General features: G+C 39.7%; 1 protein-coding gene across 1 annotated transcript; it reads right to left on the bottom strand.

Moving 5' to 3' along the window:
• Positions 1-217: 217 nt before the first annotated feature.
• Positions 218-18821, bottom strand: LOC100773501 (zinc finger protein 120-like). Its single transcript, XM_035451453.1, has 5 exons — positions 18742-18821; positions 17535-17630; positions 10093-10264; positions 2897-3023; positions 218-1211 (listed from the first exon to the last, which is right to left on the bottom strand). The coding sequence occupies exons 1-5, from the start codon at positions 18819-18821 to the stop codon at positions 346-348; spliced, it is 1341 nt and encodes a 446-aa protein (XP_035307344.1). The 3' UTR covers positions 218-345.
• Between the last annotated feature and the right edge of the window lie 1269 nt (positions 18822-20090).

Here is a 20090-nt window from a genome sequence, read left to right as displayed (position 1 = left end):
ACTACAGGTTTTCCTCTTGGATGAACGCTTCATGGATTCAAAGACCAGGGTGAAATGCAAAGTCTTTATAACAGTGAGGAAAATCATAGATTTATTCTCCAATATGAATTCTTGCATGCCTTTAAAGATAACTATGGCAGGTGAAGGCTTTCCCACAATGATTACATTCATAGGGCTTCTCTCCTGGATAAGTTGTTTTATGAACTTGGAAAAGACTCACTTGTGAAAAAGCTTTCTCACATTGATTACATTTATAGCCTTGTACTTCAGTATGAGTTATTTTATGCCTTCGAAGATTAGCATGACGTGTAAAAGCTTTCCCACATTTATTACAAACATGAGGTTTCACTCCAGAATGAATTGTTTTATGAACTTGAAGATGACTGTGTTGTGAAAAGGCTTTGCCACATTGCGTACATTCATAGGGTTTCTCTCCAGTATGGGCTCTTTTATGTATTTGGAGATTACTGTGACATGCAAAGGCTTTACCACATTGATCACAATCATAAGGCTTCTCCCCAGTATGAATTCTTTTATGTATTTGAACATGACTGTAACGTGAAAAGGCTTTCCCACACTGATTACATTCATAGGGCTTCTCTCCTGTATGAGTTCTTTTATGTAGTTGGAGACTACTGTGGTGTGAAAAGACTTTCCCACATTGATCACATTCATAGGGTTTCTCTCCAGTATGGGTTCTTTTATGTACTTGTAGACCACTGTGTCGCAAAAAGGCTTTCCCACATTGATTACATTCATAGGGTTTCTCTCCAGTATGGGTTTGTCTATGTATTTGGAGATTTTTCTGTTGTGAGAAAGCTTTATCACATTTATTACATTTATAGGGTTTCTCTCCAGTGTGAATTCCTTTATGTCTTTGAACATGACTGTAACGTGCAAAGGCTTTCCCACATTGATTGCATTCATAGGGTTTCTCTCCAGTATGAATTCTTTTATGTAGTTGGAGACTGCTGTGGTGTGAAAAGGCTTTTCCACATTGATTACATTCATAGGGTTTCTCTCCAGTATGGGTTCTTTTATGGATTTTGAGACTACTATGGTGTGAAAAGGCTTTCCCACATTCATTACATTCATTGGGTTTTTCTCCAGTGTGAGTTCTTCTATGTATTTCAAGACTACTGTGGTTTGCAAAGGTTTTACCACATTGATTACATTCATAGGCTTTCTTTCCACTATGACTTCCTTCATGCCTGTAAAGATAATTGGCACATGTAAATGCTATAAGAAATCCATTTGTCTGATGAATGCTTTTATCTGTATGACTTAATTTTACAGTTTGTTCTAATGCCAAAGAGGAGTCAGATACTAGATTTTACCATGTTGTTTCCATTCATAGCTTCCTCATTATTATTGGGTCTTTTGTGTATTTGAGAATACCTGTGATGTTTAGAGCCTTTAGTACATGGCTCACTTTGATAGCAACCTTTTTCATGAGATGTTTAGTATAATTGAAGAGAACTAGAAGAACTCAGAGGTTTACCATGCTGATTACATTCATAACATTTTTCTATACTGTGAGTCACTAGATTTGCAAAGTGAATCAGGAACAACAGAAGAAGTCATACATTTTTTGTACTTAAAGGGCTTTTCTGTGGAGTGAGTTTGTTGATATATTTCCAATGTGGTTTGAAAAATAATTCTAAACTTATATCAGAATTAGAAAGTGTACTCAAAGTGAAGACAAATACATATCTTCTAATTGTTCTGGGAAAGAGAGAGGTACATTACTTCTTTCTACATCATTTATGCACACATGACCAGTTATCAGAATGACATACGATATACCATAAATGAAAGAATAACAAATTAAAGGTTTCCATATCACATTCACACATTGAATTCTTTTGTTCCTGATAGAGATATGGTGCAGGTATTGAGGTTTCTTCACAACAAAGTTCTTAATTCTCATAAACTGACCCTATCACTGAACTTTCATTACTCACCACAAGTACATTCGTAATACTAGTTTGTTACTACTGGAATATTTGCTTATTAGATGATTTTGGACAATGCTTATCTACTAATCAATATGTATTCCTTTTGCTATACCTGAGTGGTATGGAACTAAATAGATTGACAGTTCCACAGGCTAGTGCTCATGAGTCTATGATTAAAATAGTGAAATCTGTGAAGACACTGTTTCATTGTCATCTTTATTAGAGAAATACCTTGCAAACACAGATCAGCTACCTGATACTGAGGTACATGATGTGAGAATGTAGTAATAATCAATACACTTAAAGCTATGCTTATTTACAGTTAATTTTCCTTGCAGCTTCTACTCTGTGGAGTTCAAGGCCAGCCTGATCTACAAAACAAGTTCCAGAACAGCCAGAAATGTTGTACAGAGAAATCCTGTCTCAAAAAGGCAAAAAAAAAAAAATCTTTCTGTGGGAAATTTGTATTACCTTGCACATGAAAATTACCTTCCATGTCTTCTAGATCTTTGACAATGTACTTTAAAATTGTGATCTTCCCATTTGTAGCCTGAAATATAGTACAAGGAAATGTATATTATTGGAAATAATGCAAAATTCAAGCTACTGTATCTTCCCCTTTATCAATCCAAATTATAGGAAACATCAAAAACCAAGCACAAGCCAGGTGGTGGTGGTATACACCTTTAGTCCCAACACTCAGGAGACAGAGGCAGGTGGATCTCTGTGAGTTCGAGACCAGCCTGGTCTGCAAGAGCTAGTTCCAGGACAGCCTCCAAAGCCACAGAGAAACCTGTCTCCAGAAAACAAAACAAAACAAAACAAAAAAAGCTAAGCACATTCTTCCCCTTTATCAATCTAAATTATAGGAAAGCATCAAAAACCAAGAAATAGTTGTCCCCTTATTCTAAAAGTTAAAGGGAAATTCACAGTCTTACCTATAGCAATGAGGTTTCTGTAAGTCTCCAGCATCACGTCTTTGTAGAGATTCTTCTGGGAATGATCTAGCAAAGCCCACTCTTCCTGAGTGAAGTTGACATGCACATCATCACAGGTCACTTCACTCTAAATTACAACATACATGTGTACAACAGAAATAGTGATGTTGAACACAATGGAAATGTACATTAGAAGGAAATTGAAAGGAAGGTTTGTACATGTAATTTCTTGGTCCTTTGAATAGAATTTACCCTCCCAAGAGAAATGACTATTAACAGACATAGAAAGACAAGCAAACAAATCAAAAATATTAAATACATGTCAGAGAAATGGTATGAACAATTACTAACTGCAAAAAGATGGGCAATCTGGGGGTATTGTCTCATGGCTTTAATCCTAGCACTCAGGAGTCAGCACAAGTGAATATCATTGAGTTTGAGGCCAGCCTGATCTATGAAATAAGGTCAGATTATCCAGAGATTCATATCTGGACCTCTCCATCTCTACCCCCAAAAAACACTAACCAACCAAAGAAACAAAAAGATGGATCGCACTGAAGTTCCTATGAAAAGATAAACATTCATTCCAGTTCTATATTCATCTCCCAGGAACCTGAAGTGTTACAGTTTACTATGTAATATTAGATCTTATTTTAAAAAGAACACATATTTAACATGGCAGAGATACACACAGAATCTTTAATGTAGGTCATAAAAACAAAAGGGCAGGAGAGATGACTCAGCAGTTAAGAGCAGTTGCTGATCTTGTAGAGGAGATGAGTGCTTACACAACTCACAACTATCCATAATTCCATTTTCAGGGAGATCATCTTCTGAGTACTAGGATCACCAGGTACACATGTGGTATATATCCATGCACACAGGCAAAATACTCATATTTCTTCATAAAATTCAAAACATGATAAAAGTTAGGAAGAATGTCACACACATGCAACCTAATGACACAGGACCTTCAGACATTATTCATGTCATGAATATATGCTATCCAAGTAGAAAAAAAGGTACATTATGTCAAAATTTAAGTCAAGATATTGATGAATCCGAGTACAACAGCACATTCTTGGCATGTACAAAAACCTTCTTTACAGGTCCATCAGTCAATAATATAAAAACAAAAAAACCTGGGCATATTCACCCAAAATTTTAATATCAAAACCTGAAGGCAGAGTTAGGCAGATCTCTGAGCTTAAGGCCAGTCTGGTCTCACAAACTATTTTCAGGACAGTCAGTGCTATCCCAAAAGCATTTTCTTTGAAAACAAATGAAAAAATAAAGAAAAATTTAAAACTGTGACCAAATGGCTTAGCAAGGAAAAACACTTGCTTCTGTTATTATTTAGGGATAGAGTTTAAAGTGGTGGTGAATCCAGGACAGAATGAAAAGAAAGCTGGCTGATCAATTTCAACAAGTAGACACAAGGAACAGGAAATGGGAAGAGTCTATACACAATCAAATCAACTTGCCAACAAGGACCTTAGTCTAGAAAGGGTCCTTCTACTAAAATTTCCCTAAGGATCACACACAAAAAAAGCCATCAATAGGAGCCAAGTATTCATATATATTATCGTATATGGGAGATTTCTAATTCCACAAACAACATAAAATAACTTGGGGTGATGCTAACTAAACAAGTAAAAGACCTGTACAACAAGAACTTTGAGTTTTTAAAGAAAGAAATTAAAGAAGATACCAGAAAATGGAAAGATCTCCCATGCTCTTGGATAGGCAGGATCAACATAGGAAAAAGGGCAACCTTGCCAAAAGCAATCTACAGATTCAATGCAATCCCCATCAAAATACCTGCACAATTCTTCACAGACCTTGAAAGAACAAAACTCAACTTTTTATGGAAAAACAAAAGACTCAGAATAGCTAAAACAACCATGTACAATGAAGTAACTTCTGAAGGCATCACCATCTATTATAGAGCTATAGTCCTGAAAACAGCTTGGTATTGGCACAAAAATAGACAGGTAGACCAATGGAATCAAATTGAAAACCCTGATATTAACCCACACACCTATGAACACCTGCTTTTTGACAAATAAATTAAAATTATACAGTGGGGAAAAAAGAAAGCATCTTCAACAAATGGTGCTGCCATAACTGGATGCTGGCATATAGAAGACTGCAGATAGATCCATATCTATCGCCATGCACAAAACTTAAGTGCAAATAGATCAAAGACCTCAACATAAATCCAGCCACACTCAACCTCTTAGAAGAGAAAGTAGGAGGTACCCTTGAACAAATTGGTACAGGAGACCAATTCCTGAACCAGTAGCACAGACGTTGAGATTGACAATTAGTAAATAGGACCTCCTGAAACTAAGAAGCTTCTGCAAGGCAAAGGACAAAGTCAAAAAGACAAAATGGCAGCACACAGAATGGGTCGAGATAGTCACCAAACCCACATCTGACAGAGGGCTGATTTCTAAAACATACAAAGAACTCAAGAAGCTAGTCAACAACCCACCAAATTATCTAATTAAAATTGGGGCAGAGAACTAAATAGAGAATTCTCAACAGAGGAATCTAAAATGGCTGAAAGACACATAAGAAAGTGTTCAACATCCTAAGCCATCAGGGAAATGCAAATCAAAACAGCTCTGAGATATCATCTTACTCCTGTCAGAATGGCTAAAATCAATAACACCAATGACAGTTTAAGCTAGAGAGGATGTGGAGAAAGGGGTACACTCCTCCACTGCTAGTGGGAGTGCAAACTCATACAGCCACTTTGGAAATCAGTATGGATTTTCCTCTGGAAAATGCTAATCACCAGAAACTCCACTCTTAGGCATATACCCAAAAGAAGCACATTCACCCAAGAAGGGCATCAGTTCAACTATGTTCACAGTAGCATTATGTATAATAGCCAGAACCTGGAAGCAACCTAGATGCCCCTCAACTGAAGAATGGATAAAGAAAATGTGGCACATTTACACAATGGAGTACTACTCACCGGGAAAAAAACAATGGAATCTTGAAATCCGCAGGCAAATGGATGGAACTAGAAGAACCATCCTGAGTGAGATAAACCAGTCACAAAAAACCAAACATGGTATGTACTCACTCATATATGGATATTAGACATAGAGCAAAGGATTATGGGCCTATAAGCCACACCACCAGAGAAGCTAGGAAACAATGAGGACCCTAAGAGAGACATGCATGGTTCCCCAGAGAAGGGGAAAGGGACAAGATCTCCTGAGAAAATAGGGAGCATGGGGGGAGGGGGAGTTAGGAGAAAGAGAGGGGGAAGAATGGGAGAGGAGGACATGAGAGAGCAGGAAGATTGAGTTGAGGGAACAATAGAGGAGACCAAGAAAAGAGGTACCACAATAGAGGGAACCACTATAGGTTTAAAGAGAAATCTGGCACTAGAGAAATGTCCAGAGATCTACAAGGATGAGCCCAACTAGGAATCTAAGCAATAGTGTAGAGGCTACCATAAATGCCCTTCTCCTATAAAGAGATTGATGGCTACCTTATATGCAATCCTAGAGCCTTTATCCAGTAGCTGATGAAAGCGAAGCAGATCCCCACAGCTAAACACTGAGCTGAACTCCTGGAATCCAGTTGCAGAGAGGGAGAAGTGATGAGCAAAGAGGTCAAGACCAGGCTGGAGTAACCCACAGAAGCAGTTGAACTGAACAAGGGGATGCTCATGGACCCCAGACTGATATTTGGGAAACCAGCATAGGACCAATCCAGACCACCTGACCATAGGTGTCAGTTAGGAGGCCTGGGCAATCTATTGGGCCTCTGACAGTGGATCAGTATTTATCCCTAGTATATGAATGGACTTTGGGAAATCATTCCACATAGAGGGATACTCTCTCAGCCTAGACACATGGGGGAGGGCCTAGGCCCTGCTCCAAATGATATGACAGACTTTGAAGATTACCCCATGGAAGGCTTCCCTGGGGAGTAGAAAGGGGATGGGATAGGGTGTTGGTGGGGTCATTGGAGGACTGGAGGGAGAGGGAACTGGGATTGACATGTAAAACAAGCTTGTTTCTAATTTAAAAAAATAAAAAGGAGAAAAAAGAATTTGATGTGGAATAATTTCAACTGTAAAGAAACTTTCTGCCTAACTATAAATTGATATAATCATTTATAGATATTTTCTTGAGTGAACATTAAGGTAGAATTATAATGGATGATGTGGTTCACATATGACTATTGCCACTTTAAAAAGTTCCAGCACTTACAGTTTGCAGACCACAATTCTTTTTTGTTTTCACCTTTAATGATTTGCACTATGTGCTTTGGGATTTCCCTTATGCCTTTTCCTATGGAAAATTTTGTGCAGGTTTTGGAGGATGAAAATACATACAATGACCATCTCCTTATACGAAACAATTCTTTGGAAAAGCTCTGTGCAACCATGGAACCACATAACATGATGACTGCACACAAGAACAGGAAAGCTAGAGATTTACTAACTGTACACACCTGACCTGGAGGATAAAAACACACAATCTAGATGCAGAGCCTGGGGCCATTAAGGGCAAGTGCTCAGTTATAAGTATAGAGAAATCAGAATTGTATGGTACAATGAAAAAGAGTATAATATCGGGGGCTTCTCTTTTGGGAGCATATCAGGCCCATATATTAAGACTAAGAAACAAAAACTGCAATTAGGGAACAGCTCAATGCTTACACTGCTTCAAGCCTCTTGAGGAATGGAAATTGCTCTTAAATTGTAGTGGAGTGTCTGGTCCCTGAGTAAGCCCATTCCCAACATCAGGCATTTGAGTAAGTGCCTCTCTTCCCTCTTGTGTTTGAGGAAAATTCCTGCTTGATAAAGGTAGTCTGGCAGAAAGAATTTGTGGGCTTTCCATTGATGTAAGAGGGTGACTGTTGGAGTTACTAAGTCTTTGAGGACAATGATCATTTAGATACTTGCTCAGTGATGAACTGGAGCTGCTCACGGGCAGAATCCTTTGCAGACTTAGCCAAGGAAGGAATGGCATCATAGTGGAAAGGTACCTATCCAAACTCCTTCATAGCCAGGATATGGTAACAAAGTGGTCTGTGCTTTCTTGAACTGAGGAAATAGCTCAGTTTCCTATAGCCTCCATCCCTAAACCCCTCACCCCTCATCCAAAAGGGTCATCTATTGGACAGTGGGTTTAAACAGAATGGCCATGGCATTTGGTTAACAAATGGTTTACTGATGACTCATGAACCACTGATGGAACCTAAACTGAATGGAAAGTAGCAGTCTAGAGCCACAGGATGGAGTGGCTATTACTGAGGTAGGAACCAGTAAACCAGGACAGCCTGCTGAAGTATTAGCAGCACTGATAGAATAAGACAAACAGCTCAGGAAGGCAAAAGAAAAATCTGTATCTTGTCCAGTTCATGAAGTTTGCAGCGGTATAGCTACCTTCATCATCAAAATGGAAAATCACTAACTGGCAGATAAATGACAAAGACATTTGGTCAAGGGAAGCATGGATGGAAATGTCAAAACATATCAAAGACATCAAAATCAATGTAATCTTCATAAATGCACACACAGGAAAGACACATCTAAAAAATAATGAAATAGCAGACACATTGGCATCATGTTCAATTAAGACCAAAAGAGCAGGAATTAAATCAAATTAAATCAGGGCAACCTATGAGAGTAACTATTAAAAGGAACCCATACTGGACAATTAAGAAACTTGAGAATGTTAACATGATTAGTAAAGAAGGAATCCTAAGGTTACATAAAACACTGGGACATGTGGACACACATGCTTTGTTCCAATGGCTTGATCAAGTGAACTTTAAGGTCTACTGGCAGGCCTATAAACAGGCCATTAGAGACTGCCACCTATATCCAATATTAAAACTTTTTTCAGACATCAAATTCCAGCTGTAACATGGTCTCCTAAACAATTTCACTAGGAAATACAAAGATATTTCATTGGACGCTTGAATACTCATAGGGGCCTATATGCATGGACCCTACTAGATGTAAGCACAGGGCTTTGCATTAGCTAGAGAAAGTCATAGATCAGGCCAGTTGGCAACAAAATGCACACTCTGATGTTGGAAAGCCAAATATGACTGCCCAATAATTCTTGATTTGCATCAAGGAACATGTTTTACAGGTTTTAAATTCCAGAGGTGGTGCCAGACTATAGGCATATACTGAGTCTTCAATTTAGTATATAACATAACTACAGATGACAAGATAGAAAGAATGCAGTGCTTAAAAACAAGTTATTGCAACTCAAAAGATATCCTCTGAAAAAAAGCTACTGAAATTGCATGCTATCAGTTAAATATTAGACAAAGTTTGATGGAGCTTCTCCCTTAGAAGAAGCTATTAAGTCAGACTTGGAACAACCACCAGATATTTCCTGACCAGGCAGAATAATTCCCATAAATCTGTTTACAGGGACAGAAATCCTCAAGATTTAAAGAAGTCAGAAGTCATGGCACCTGGAACAGGCAATGTAACCTGGACCACAGACCAGAAGGGAAATCTGTACCTTGGAAAATTAAACAATGTACAAGCATAATATAACTACCCATTATATTGGATTTGCACTTTCATAAGTGTCTTAGTTTGGATTTTTTATTGCTGTTAAGAGACAATATGACCATGTCAAAGAAAATATTTAATTGAGGGGGCTCACTTACAGTTTCACGGTTCAAACAATTATCCACACGGCAGGGAGCATGGCTGCATGCAGGAAAGGTAATGCTGGATCTGAGACTGCTATTTCTTACAGGCAACAGGAAATCAGCTGACACTCTGGGCAGTATCCTGAACACATGGAATCTCCAAGCCCACCCCCACAGTGACACACTTCCTCTACCAAGGACAAAACCACTCCAATAAAACCATACCTCCAAACAGAGCCACTTCCTATGAGATTATGGGGGCCAAAGCCATTCAAACTACCACAATAAGGATAGTAATAGTTTTAGGATTACTTTACTCAGCACTGGTGCTTAACTGGACATTACACATTCTGCACAGATAAGGAAATAGAACATGGCAGGGCAGGGCCCTAACAAATCACACACACCCTGTGTCTCAAAAACTTTAACAAGAAAATAAAAGAGAACGAAAGATGGAAGAACACCAAGGTATTGATCTGCTAGGCCCAGGAACCCAGGACACTGTTCTTGGGACTCCTTGTGTTAAATTTTATAAGTTTAACATTATCCAGTGACTCAAGCTCAGGATGCTCAACAACACTATTGTTTTCTTCACCTTCACCATCACCAACACCACTGAGATGATCAAAAGCAAAGACATCATGATCTTCATCAACAGCCATATCCAAAGCAAAAGGAACAATGAAGCAACCACCATACCAACAGAAAAAACAACTATGATACAATAACGAACAAAGAGTAAACTATGATATTGGTGATTTACCCTGTTACACCTTGGATAGATTCCTACCAGAATACTAGAAGCATGAACACTTCATCCTGAACCCCACATACTCCCGGAATGCTGTCAATGTTCAACAGGCTCATTGTAAAGCTACTGGGATACAGTTTGATATAACTATTGTGATGAATGAGAAAGACTAATGCCCATATTGCACGAAGTTTGACAACCACAGTCACCAGTGATAAATAAGACACCAAAAACACCAATTTTAAAGAAAAAAAACCCATTGAGATGCCATTTAACAAAGATTTGGAGAAATATCAGAGCAGCATCAGCCATCTACAACTTCTACTGGAGAGAAATATCTCTTAAATCATCCTTCCAACTTACAATGAAGAACAAAGGACGAATAAGATTTGAGATGCCTAACATGGTAATAGCAGCAAACACAAAATTCCTCTCAGCATTTTTGGCCTCATAGATATGGCAGACCAACTATGTGTTTAGCTACCAGTACAATAAACTTACAGGGATTATAAATAAAAATATATACAATTATCTGAATTGCAACCAGCATCAGGAGCCATATTAATTAACTGAGGAGACCTCAACGTCAACCACAGTGAACCCATAACCCCATGATTTTACAGAACTGAACCTTTGGCCCAGACACTGATAGGAAGGAGAACATGATGGAATACAATACAATAACATATGGATTCAAATGCCCAAATTCATTTTGGGGCTATACCCACAACTGAACAGGTTAAACATGATTATAGTGTTTGTGGCCAAATTTCTCATCCTACCCTATGGTAAGATGGACATATGGAGTAACCACCTGATAGGAAAGGCAGAAAATGATTCATTTCTACCTATTAATGACTGTCTGGAAATTGAAGAATTGGGACCACAACTTTTATAGATTTCCATTTATCTTGATGCTCTGCCACAACACTTCACATTTTATGACATTGACCCCCACCACCTGAGGAGAACCTATGCAGACACCCAGACACTTTGGGCCTGCATGGGATTCTATAAGACTCAATATACCTTAGCACTATATGCCATATTTTGAACAGACATGGTCTATATACCACAATTTATAAGGGGGCCTCATCCTCCATAATAGAATCTCTGGGATGGATACCAATGATGAAAACAGAACTAATGCACTGACTAATGTCACTTCTTGTGTATGGAATGAGCTCTCAATGCAATCATGCAATTCACACTGGAATTGTGAGGGGAAGTTTGTTCAAATTGCCTTGCAGTCCACAAATAACTCCAACTTCAACTGGCCCACCACTACATAAGGTTTAATACACCACCAACAAAACAACAAATCTAAGGGGTGGAAGAGACAATGAACTAACTGAACTGACCTACCAGTCTTTTTCATGTATCACTCTCAAAAGATTTACAACTTGACAACTACATTTACTGACACATTTTTAAGAAAAATTAAGAACCCAAAGGAAATGGACTCCACTAATTATCAATTATACACCAGAACCCATCTTTAGAAACAAAAAAAAAAGAAGGAAATCTGCTTGCCAAATGAGGAAGTACTTCTGTAGCTGTGATACCAGGCATTCATTCCATGACAATGAAATCCACATACATCTTGTTATACATGTGAGGAATATCACACACTTCTTTCCTCCCCAAATATGGAACATTAGTTCCCAGACTGTAGAAATTCTAGCCTGGACTTATACTGGCTACCAAATTGGTTACATCAACCCAAGAGTAGATATATAATTTGTAACCAGAGCATGCCTTAGCTCCTATGACTCCATTGTGCCAAGTTATCACATAAAAAAGGCAGACAATAGTAACTTATACATACCCAGCACTTTCCTATTATTTCTATATAAGTCTTCCACTAACTCTGCTCAAGGAATGGTGCACTGGAGAGGTTGTAGTCCATAAGCCTATACTCAATATATCACAAACAGGAACTCTGCACAAAGAACCCCAATTTGATAAGAGATGTCTTTACTATAATGGGGAAATTCTGTGAAATCAAAGAAAGCAGCCTAACACCAGGCATTTTGATAGAGGAGGATGGGATGAGAAAAACTAATTCTTCATAAGGCATCATTTATCAATACCCCTCCTTCCCTACCAGTGGTTACTGGGGAGCCATGGTGATGCCTGACCTTAGTCTACCTGCAAGACATAATTATACCAAGGGCCCAGAAGATCTCACATACCTTCACCCTCAAGTCATGGCTCCCAACTAGAGAATTCTGCTCTGAGCCAGTCTTCTTTTACACCTCAGGAAATAAGTTTGCAGTAAGAAAACCCCTATAATTTATGGTTGCTGGAGATTTGTTTGTTGGCTCCTTACTCAGAGCCGGCATAGCATCTTTTTTTGTGGGGGGGCATCAATGCAAGTACCATAGACATCATAAATCTTGCCAAAGAACAAACATTGGCTATTAACACCTTATTTGATGAACTAGCTACTACTCATGAACTGACTACAGGGCTTTGCCTAGAACTAAATGTATTAGAGCAATCATATTTGTTAGGAAGATACTAACAAAAATACAGCTGAAAATTTGAAGAGACTAGCTGTAGCTAACCAGATCTTTCAAAATCATGTTACTCAGAGGAATAGACCAATGGATGTATCCAGGCAATGTATCAAGCAAGACCCACTTTTCAATGAGCACACAACCTATCTCAGTCCTTTTCTGCAGGATTTGGAAGAAAAACAGTAATCTATGAGTCTCTCCTGGATACAAGAAAAACCTCTGGGTGTGAACATGGATTCTGCAAAACACATTTACTCTTAGTCTATACTAACAATGCAGTACCAGCTATCACATACACCCATTGCCTAGCAAACTTGGGGGTGAATTTGTTGTGCCCATTCATTCTTTCCTATGGACTAGTTGGACTAATACAGAGGTATCTATTGCCCAGAGAAGTATACCATCTCACTTGGAGCCAACATCTTTGTGACCAACCACCGTCTGCCCAGTGAGCTCCAAATGTCAGAAATGGCCCCTTAGATATATACACAAACCAACTCACAGACCTTGGCAATGCAGTCTTTATTGCATGCTCGATGGAGGCCTTCACCCTCACAACTGATAGCTATAACCACCAGGGATACCTTGGACTCCACTTTTAATTCCACAAAACCTGATCATCTGACAACATACAATGCTACTAGAGGTATAGCTAGTATAACTATAGCTATATACCTACAGAATAGGTAAGTATGTCCAAGATCTCCAGCCTAATGCTAGAATAGTATCATGGTTTTATTTAGGTACCCTATATAGTAATGGAACCAAAGATGACTTGCTAGGAAAGGCTAGAAAAGCCATTAATGAAATTTTTACTGTTCTTTCCTTTAACATGCCACAATCACAGTCAATGTACTGTGAGATTGCTAGGGATCCTGATACTCTAGGAGGACACAGACAGAATCCAACATATATCAGCTGTACTCAAAGCAGACACTGTTGCTTACACCCATTAAGTAAGTAGGCTTAAAAATTGCTCTTTATAAGCCTAGCAATAGCGGAAAGGGTGACTGAACTGGTCATCTCCTGTAATCAGAATAGATGACTACCCTAATTGTCATCAGAGAGTCTTCATCCAGTAACCGAGGGAAACAGATGCAGAGATCCACAGCTAATGGACCAAGCTCCAGGAATCCTGTTGAAGAGAGGAAGGAAGTATTTAAAAAATGTTTTTTATTGGCTGTGACTAGTAGGATATTTAGATTTGACTACACTTGCCTCCCTACACATATATTATTCCACTGGATGAAGTAGCACTTTTGGCTTTTTGTAAACTTCATAGTGGCCCCTTTGTCACATAAATTCCTTATTATTGTGTGCTTATTTAATAAACTTCATTTTAGGAGGAACTATGATAATGAGCTCCGGAGACTACTATCACCCAGAATGAACAAACCAGATAAATTGTTATTAAAGAAATTTCTTTAGGAAATGTTTCATCTCCATGATGATACCTCAGTCCGTGAATATTGTATTTTTGGTTCTGATTTATGACATCATTGTCATTTTTTGCCAAAAGCGAGAGTCTATATACATTGGTTATAAATCATAGATGGATGCCTCTGGAGACTCATCAGCTTTATATTCATCATTTGCTTTCCCATAACATTAACATACAAAACACTGAGAAACAACACTGGAAGCTGATTATGAAGCTTACTAAATTCCTCCTCACTCTTTTCCTCAATAAAAGAAGAAATACCTGGCGCATGGCCATTGTCCCAATGCTCCTACTTGACAGTGATCAAGTTAATATGATGCTCTACTCCAGTTTTTGCTTACTTCAGCGTCCTACAGCTCGAACTCTGCTATGCCCTCCTTTACAAATTTGAAAATGGTTGCATTTCCTTTTATTTCTGAATGTGTTTTCAAGCTTGTGCATACCAAACCTGGAGAAAATATATATTTGGGAAAATGTGAATCTGCCAGAGGGATCATAGCAATATCCTGTGATCAATATCATTTTGTCCATTCTGCTTAATAATTGTATATTTTCATGCCTGAGATTTATTTTCTTGCATTTATTTGTCTACTAGTAGTTGAAATATTTATTGCATAACTAAAGGACCAAGAAATGCAATGTAATGAGCATAGTAAAATAAAGAAAGGAAGGAAGGAACGAAGGAAGGAAGGAAAAAAGGAAGGAAGGAAGGTGGGGAAAACCAGCATTTTAGACATGTAAAAACAGCTTATAAACCCCACTATAAACCCCACTATAACCAAGGCTGTACAGGATAACCAGTACCCAATGACATCACTTAATCTAGATAACCAGACAGTCCTTGAATCCTGTGATACCTGCTGAGCAGTATATTAGCAGAGACCAAGAGCAATGCTCCGTTCTGCACATCTAGAAAGACAACACCTTGATCTGCCTAGTCCTAGAGCATCTCCCCCAGAATCCTGAACCTTGAACTAGAGACATCTGTTAGAAACTGGACGTGAACTTCAGCTAAAATATGTGACATGGTTGAGCAGCCTTCAGGAGACAGGCTTAGGACCTTAGTTAGGAATTTAGAGTGTGAACCTTGTGTGATGACCGTTACACAGAAGTTATATTCATTATGCATATCTACCTTCTTGCTCATTAAAGTTAGGATCTCTTAGAAAACATTTCCTTTCCTATATTTGATGATTGGATGTAAGTCAGTAATAGAATGAGGAAAACTTTTCCAAACCAAATGCAAGATCACAGATTTTTACAGAAACCATATATGATTTGTATTATGCAACCAAAGCAACTTTTTTTTGCTCTAATTGCTTTATCTATCATAAGAACTTTTGAAAACAAATTTATTTTAAAAAACAAATTCGTTTTTGGATTTAGAGACAGGGTTTCTGTGTAGTTTTGGAGCTTGTCCTGGAAGTCGCTCTGTAGACCAGGCTGGCTTTAAACTCACAGAAGTCCACCTGAGTCCAGGGATAAAGGCATGTACCACCACAACCCAGCTTATCCCTATTTTTTTATATGTATGTTTGTGTGTTCGAGAAAATGTCTTCCATGTGAGTACAAGTGACAACGATGGTATCAGATCCCCTGTACCTGGAGAAGCAGGTGTTGATGTGCCTCCTAACTTGGATGCTTAGATCTGAACTCAGGTCACGCCCAAGAGGAATATGTGATGAGACACTGACCAAGACCTTTGTTCTCTTTTATCCAATACATTAAAACTCTTTCCCAGGTTAACAACAATAAAAATCTGGATAAATAAAGTAAATACATGATCCTTGGGAACACGATGCATCAATATTAACAGGTTGTATATCATCAGTTTGCACCATAAATTGAATACAATGTAAAGACAATGCCCAACAATTTATAACAGGAAAGCTGATTCCGAAGCTACGTGAAAAGTAGAAACAATTAGAATGCTCAATGGGATTGTGAAAAAGCACTACATACATTGACCCAATGAGACTTCTGTATCTGCCACAAAGCTACAATAATCAAGAATGTGTACAATATGTGACAGGATAAAGAGGATAGAGAGGAAAAAAGAACAAATGTAGGAAATATAGTCAAATTTTACGTTGAAGGCCACAGGAAATTCATCCAGGAAAACTGTGACCTTGACCAATGTTAACCAGCTACCTAAGATTTTACATGTACAGAAATTAAATAATCACACACTTCAAAACTCCCACAAAATTAATTCAAGGTGACTCTTAAACTGCTATGTTTCCGAGAATGGCGCTGTGCTCTGGAGCTTTCTCTGCAAATGGCTGTGCAGCCTGTGATGCCTCCTTGTGGTTTCAGGAAAACCCAGTCCCAGTAATGCCCAGTCACAAAACAATGTGGAAGACCAATTTAGCATCTGCTTCCTGCCACATGGATTATGGCACAGAATGTGGCATATGCTCTACGCAACAGCCCAACACCATGCAAACTTGAGACATCTCTGCTGCTCAGAACCTCCTTGTATCCCCTGGACCTGAACTTCACTGATCAACCATGGGGGCTGACAGTAGCAGAAAGGTAAATGCACTCTAATCACTTATTGCTGAAGGATGAGCCCCATCACCCCATGTCTAACTTTTTCTAAACTCTCTGTACCATTTATAAGACAAATCTGACAGAGGAATATAACATTCAGAACTTCTAGAAAACGGGCTTTCATTTTCCAATCTGTCCTTCCACTGCAACAACAAAAGCAATGCCTGTGTATGCACACTGGACAGTGATATGACAATAATCATAGCCTCCCATGCCAGGACTGCAGAGCCTCCCCCTTCCCTGGGAATCCACACTCAATGTGGCTCAGAGGCCAAGGGCCACTGCTAGGTCACCACAGAGGCCAATAGAACCACAGTCTAGTGGTTTGTCCATCCCAGTCCCAGCAGCTCAGACTCTGACAGTTCAGCGAAACTGCTCTTCCTGGTCTGGGGACAGTGACTCCCACACTCACCATGGCATGGTATGCTGTCTTCCTCACATCTCCCTACAGCAGAACCAGAGGAGAATCCTGGAAAGAACCTGTAAGCTACCTCCCACTGGTGCTCCTGATACTAAGCCTTGCAGAGTCCCTCATTAGCTAGGGCCACTCAGCTGGGCTCCAGGACAGCACAGGTTACCGTACTGGGTGAGCAGAGAACAGATGAATCAGACAGCACAGGCCTTCCCAGCACTGCCCTTCCACCCTATGGTCAGATGGGGCCCTGGTCTGGGAAGTTTGTAGTTTAGTAGAGCCTCCCATTCTCCTATATTACTTACTGCTCTTCTTCCAATGCACAGGGTCCTTTGTGTGCACATTCCATTACACTCCCAATGTCCAGTGCAGCCAACCCTTTGCTTCTTAGCAGGGAAGTACTGTAGCCAAACACAGGTCACATTCAAACAGTAACTCTTGTTAAACAAAAAGAAGCCAGGGATTAGAAAATAATGAAGGGTCAATGCTTTGGCTTGTAGGCAGGAAAGAAATGGTGGAAATGATATAATTAAAATCCAAAAAAACTCTGTTAAAAAGTTGAAGCAGGTCATGTGCTTCGGAGACTAGGGGTTTATATTAGAGCACACCATTGTTCTCAGGGAGTACATCTTACACCTTTAAAACACAGGAATTGCAGGCCTGTCTTCCCAGCCCCGGGCAACACAGGCAGGATTAAATGTTCAAAGCAATTCTCAGTTACACAGTGTGCAGCAAGCCTGAGCTACCAGAGACTTTTATCTACTGGTTCTCAACCTTCTTAATGCTCTGACTGCTGAATACAGTTCCTCCTGATGTGATGACCCTCCCCAACTATAAAATTATTTTCACTGATACTTCATAACTAGTTTTGCTACTGTTATGAATTGTAATGTAAATATCTGTATATTCTGATGGTCCTAGGCCACTCCTGTGATAGGGTCCTTTGATTCCCCTAAAGGGAGCCTTGACCCTTCAGGTTGAGAACCACTACTCTAAACTGATGTCAATAAATAAATAACACCACCAAAGAAGATACTGCAATGAAATTCTTAATGACCGGGAAACATTGGAAAATAGAAACAAACAGAGTTTAGATCATTAATACATTTAAATAAAATGATTTTTTACAAAGAATTTGAATAATTGACTTTCTAAAATGATAAAACAATTGGAAGAACACTTACTTATACTGACTTTGAAACAGAGTAGGAAATTCCCTGGTTGAGAGAATGACATTAATAAGACATTGTTTGATTTTGTCCATGTAAAATGTTAGCTGCTGAGTGCTGTAAACTGACACAAATTTACAGTCTGTGGCCTGGGTCTCAAACCTCTCAGCTGGTTTACCTGAGTTACCCAGGACTACACATATCTGCATGGAGAGTGCCCTAACTGGACACTGAATACTCAGTGGTTTAAGCTACATTCCATTAATCGGACACCCACCAATTCTGTCTTTATTGACATGGAAAAATTTAATACATGCAGGAAAATTCACAGAAAGTCACTCACCCTGCACCATCAGGTCCTTCTTGTAATGGAGACCCCTGCAGCTCACTCACTGCCTTAAACTTCAGTCTGAGATCTAGCATTGCCTAGTCTCTTTCCCCCTGCAGTGCACATAGTACACTGTCCCTCCTCTTCTGCTCTGAAGGGAGAAACCATGCTCCATATTCGAACCCTTTTTCTGTTACTGCGATGGACAGTCCACTATGTGACTCAAAATGGTCATTTTAGAACTCTGTGGGGCTAGGGCAGCAAGGGCAATTCCCTGTGAAGCTACAGACAGGGTTCAAGTTCCCCTCAATCAACATCAGAGACCACAAATTAAAACAAATTTTCAAAAAGACTAGAGATACAGCTGTTCTAGAATTAATATACCTTTATGGCACACCAGGACTGAATGTTGATTGTACTCTGTAATGGCCCCTTGGGCTGCAAGTTCTTTGGTTGGGGGTGGAGATCTTTTGGCTGGCTGGAAAGCAGGGTTGTCTCCTTTGTTATGAAAATGTAGTTTAATGATTAGTTAATCCCGGTGAACATTGATTTCTCACCATCCTAATCTCCAACAGGCATGGTTAGCACACTACTTGTCTTTGGGATATTTGGGAGGCAGCCCTCCCTCCGTTGGCTAAATTCTACTTTGTGTGACTTGTCTTATAGGAATTTAGAGATCCTTATACCATCAATTCCACCCTTCTACATCACAGTTTGAGCAACTCTACACAGAAGATAATCACTTACAAGCCTCACAGAATTAATTCCAGACGGGTCCTAAACCTAAATGTTAACGTTAAAGGTGCATAACTTCAGTTAAATATTAGACCAGGGCTCTCCGAGTTTTGCAAATCTGCCTTCCATAGTGACAATACAAGCACTACAGGCGCCAGCATTTCACAGCGATGTCAACAGCAAGGATATTTCTAAGCACAGTCCCGCTCCCAATGTCCTGCACAGACTCAGCCAGAGGAGTAAGTATTCAGAGTCTGACGCCCAGTCCAGGAGGTTGCATGAACCATGCAGGACAAGCTGAACTCTGCTTCTGGCCGCTGGCTCCCACCCAGCCGGGGGAGGAGCCACCGCACCCGTTCTCGCGGCTCAGCTGCCACTCCACCCACTCTGGGGACAGTGGCCACTCACTCCCTATGGCAAGCTAGGGCTCCCCATATGGGGACAGAAGTCTCTCACCATGGTGAGGCTGCAGGCTCTCTGCAGAAGAGGCGCTGCACTGGACCCAGCTTCCGACCTCAGCAGCATAGGATCTGCTCCCGGAAGAACCCTCCTATCTGACTGGCCCGTCCTCTGGAAGACCTGATTGGCTAGTGAGACCTGAGTGACAGGTTTAATTCGCTTGGGGGCAG

The sequence above is a fragment of the Cricetulus griseus genome, assembly GCF_003668045.3.
Source record: "Cricetulus griseus strain 17A/GY chromosome 1 unlocalized genomic scaffold, alternate assembly CriGri-PICRH-1.0 chr1_0, whole genome shotgun sequence".
In the NCBI taxonomy this organism is placed as follows: Eukaryota; Metazoa; Chordata; class Mammalia; order Rodentia; family Cricetidae; genus Cricetulus; species Cricetulus griseus.
The sequence above is the reverse complement of the archived record's forward strand: the minus strand, read 5'-3'. Positions and strand labels throughout refer to the sequence as shown.

Bases quoted from the DNA above. Each gene is read 5' to 3' on its own strand.
- LOC100773501 (XM_035451453.1), bottom strand. From the start codon at position 18,821: ATGCTAGATCTCAGACTGAAGTTTAAGGCAGTGAGTGAGCTGCAGGGG. The intron at 17,631-18,741 runs GTGAGTGACTTT...GTTTGGCTACAG, and splicing joins GAAGGACCTGATGGTGCAGG to TACTTCCCTGCTAAGAAGCA. The intron at 3,024-10,092 runs GTTAAACTTATA...GTTGTAATTTAG, and splicing joins AGCTTGAGTCACTGGATAAT to AGTGAAGTGACCTGTGATGA.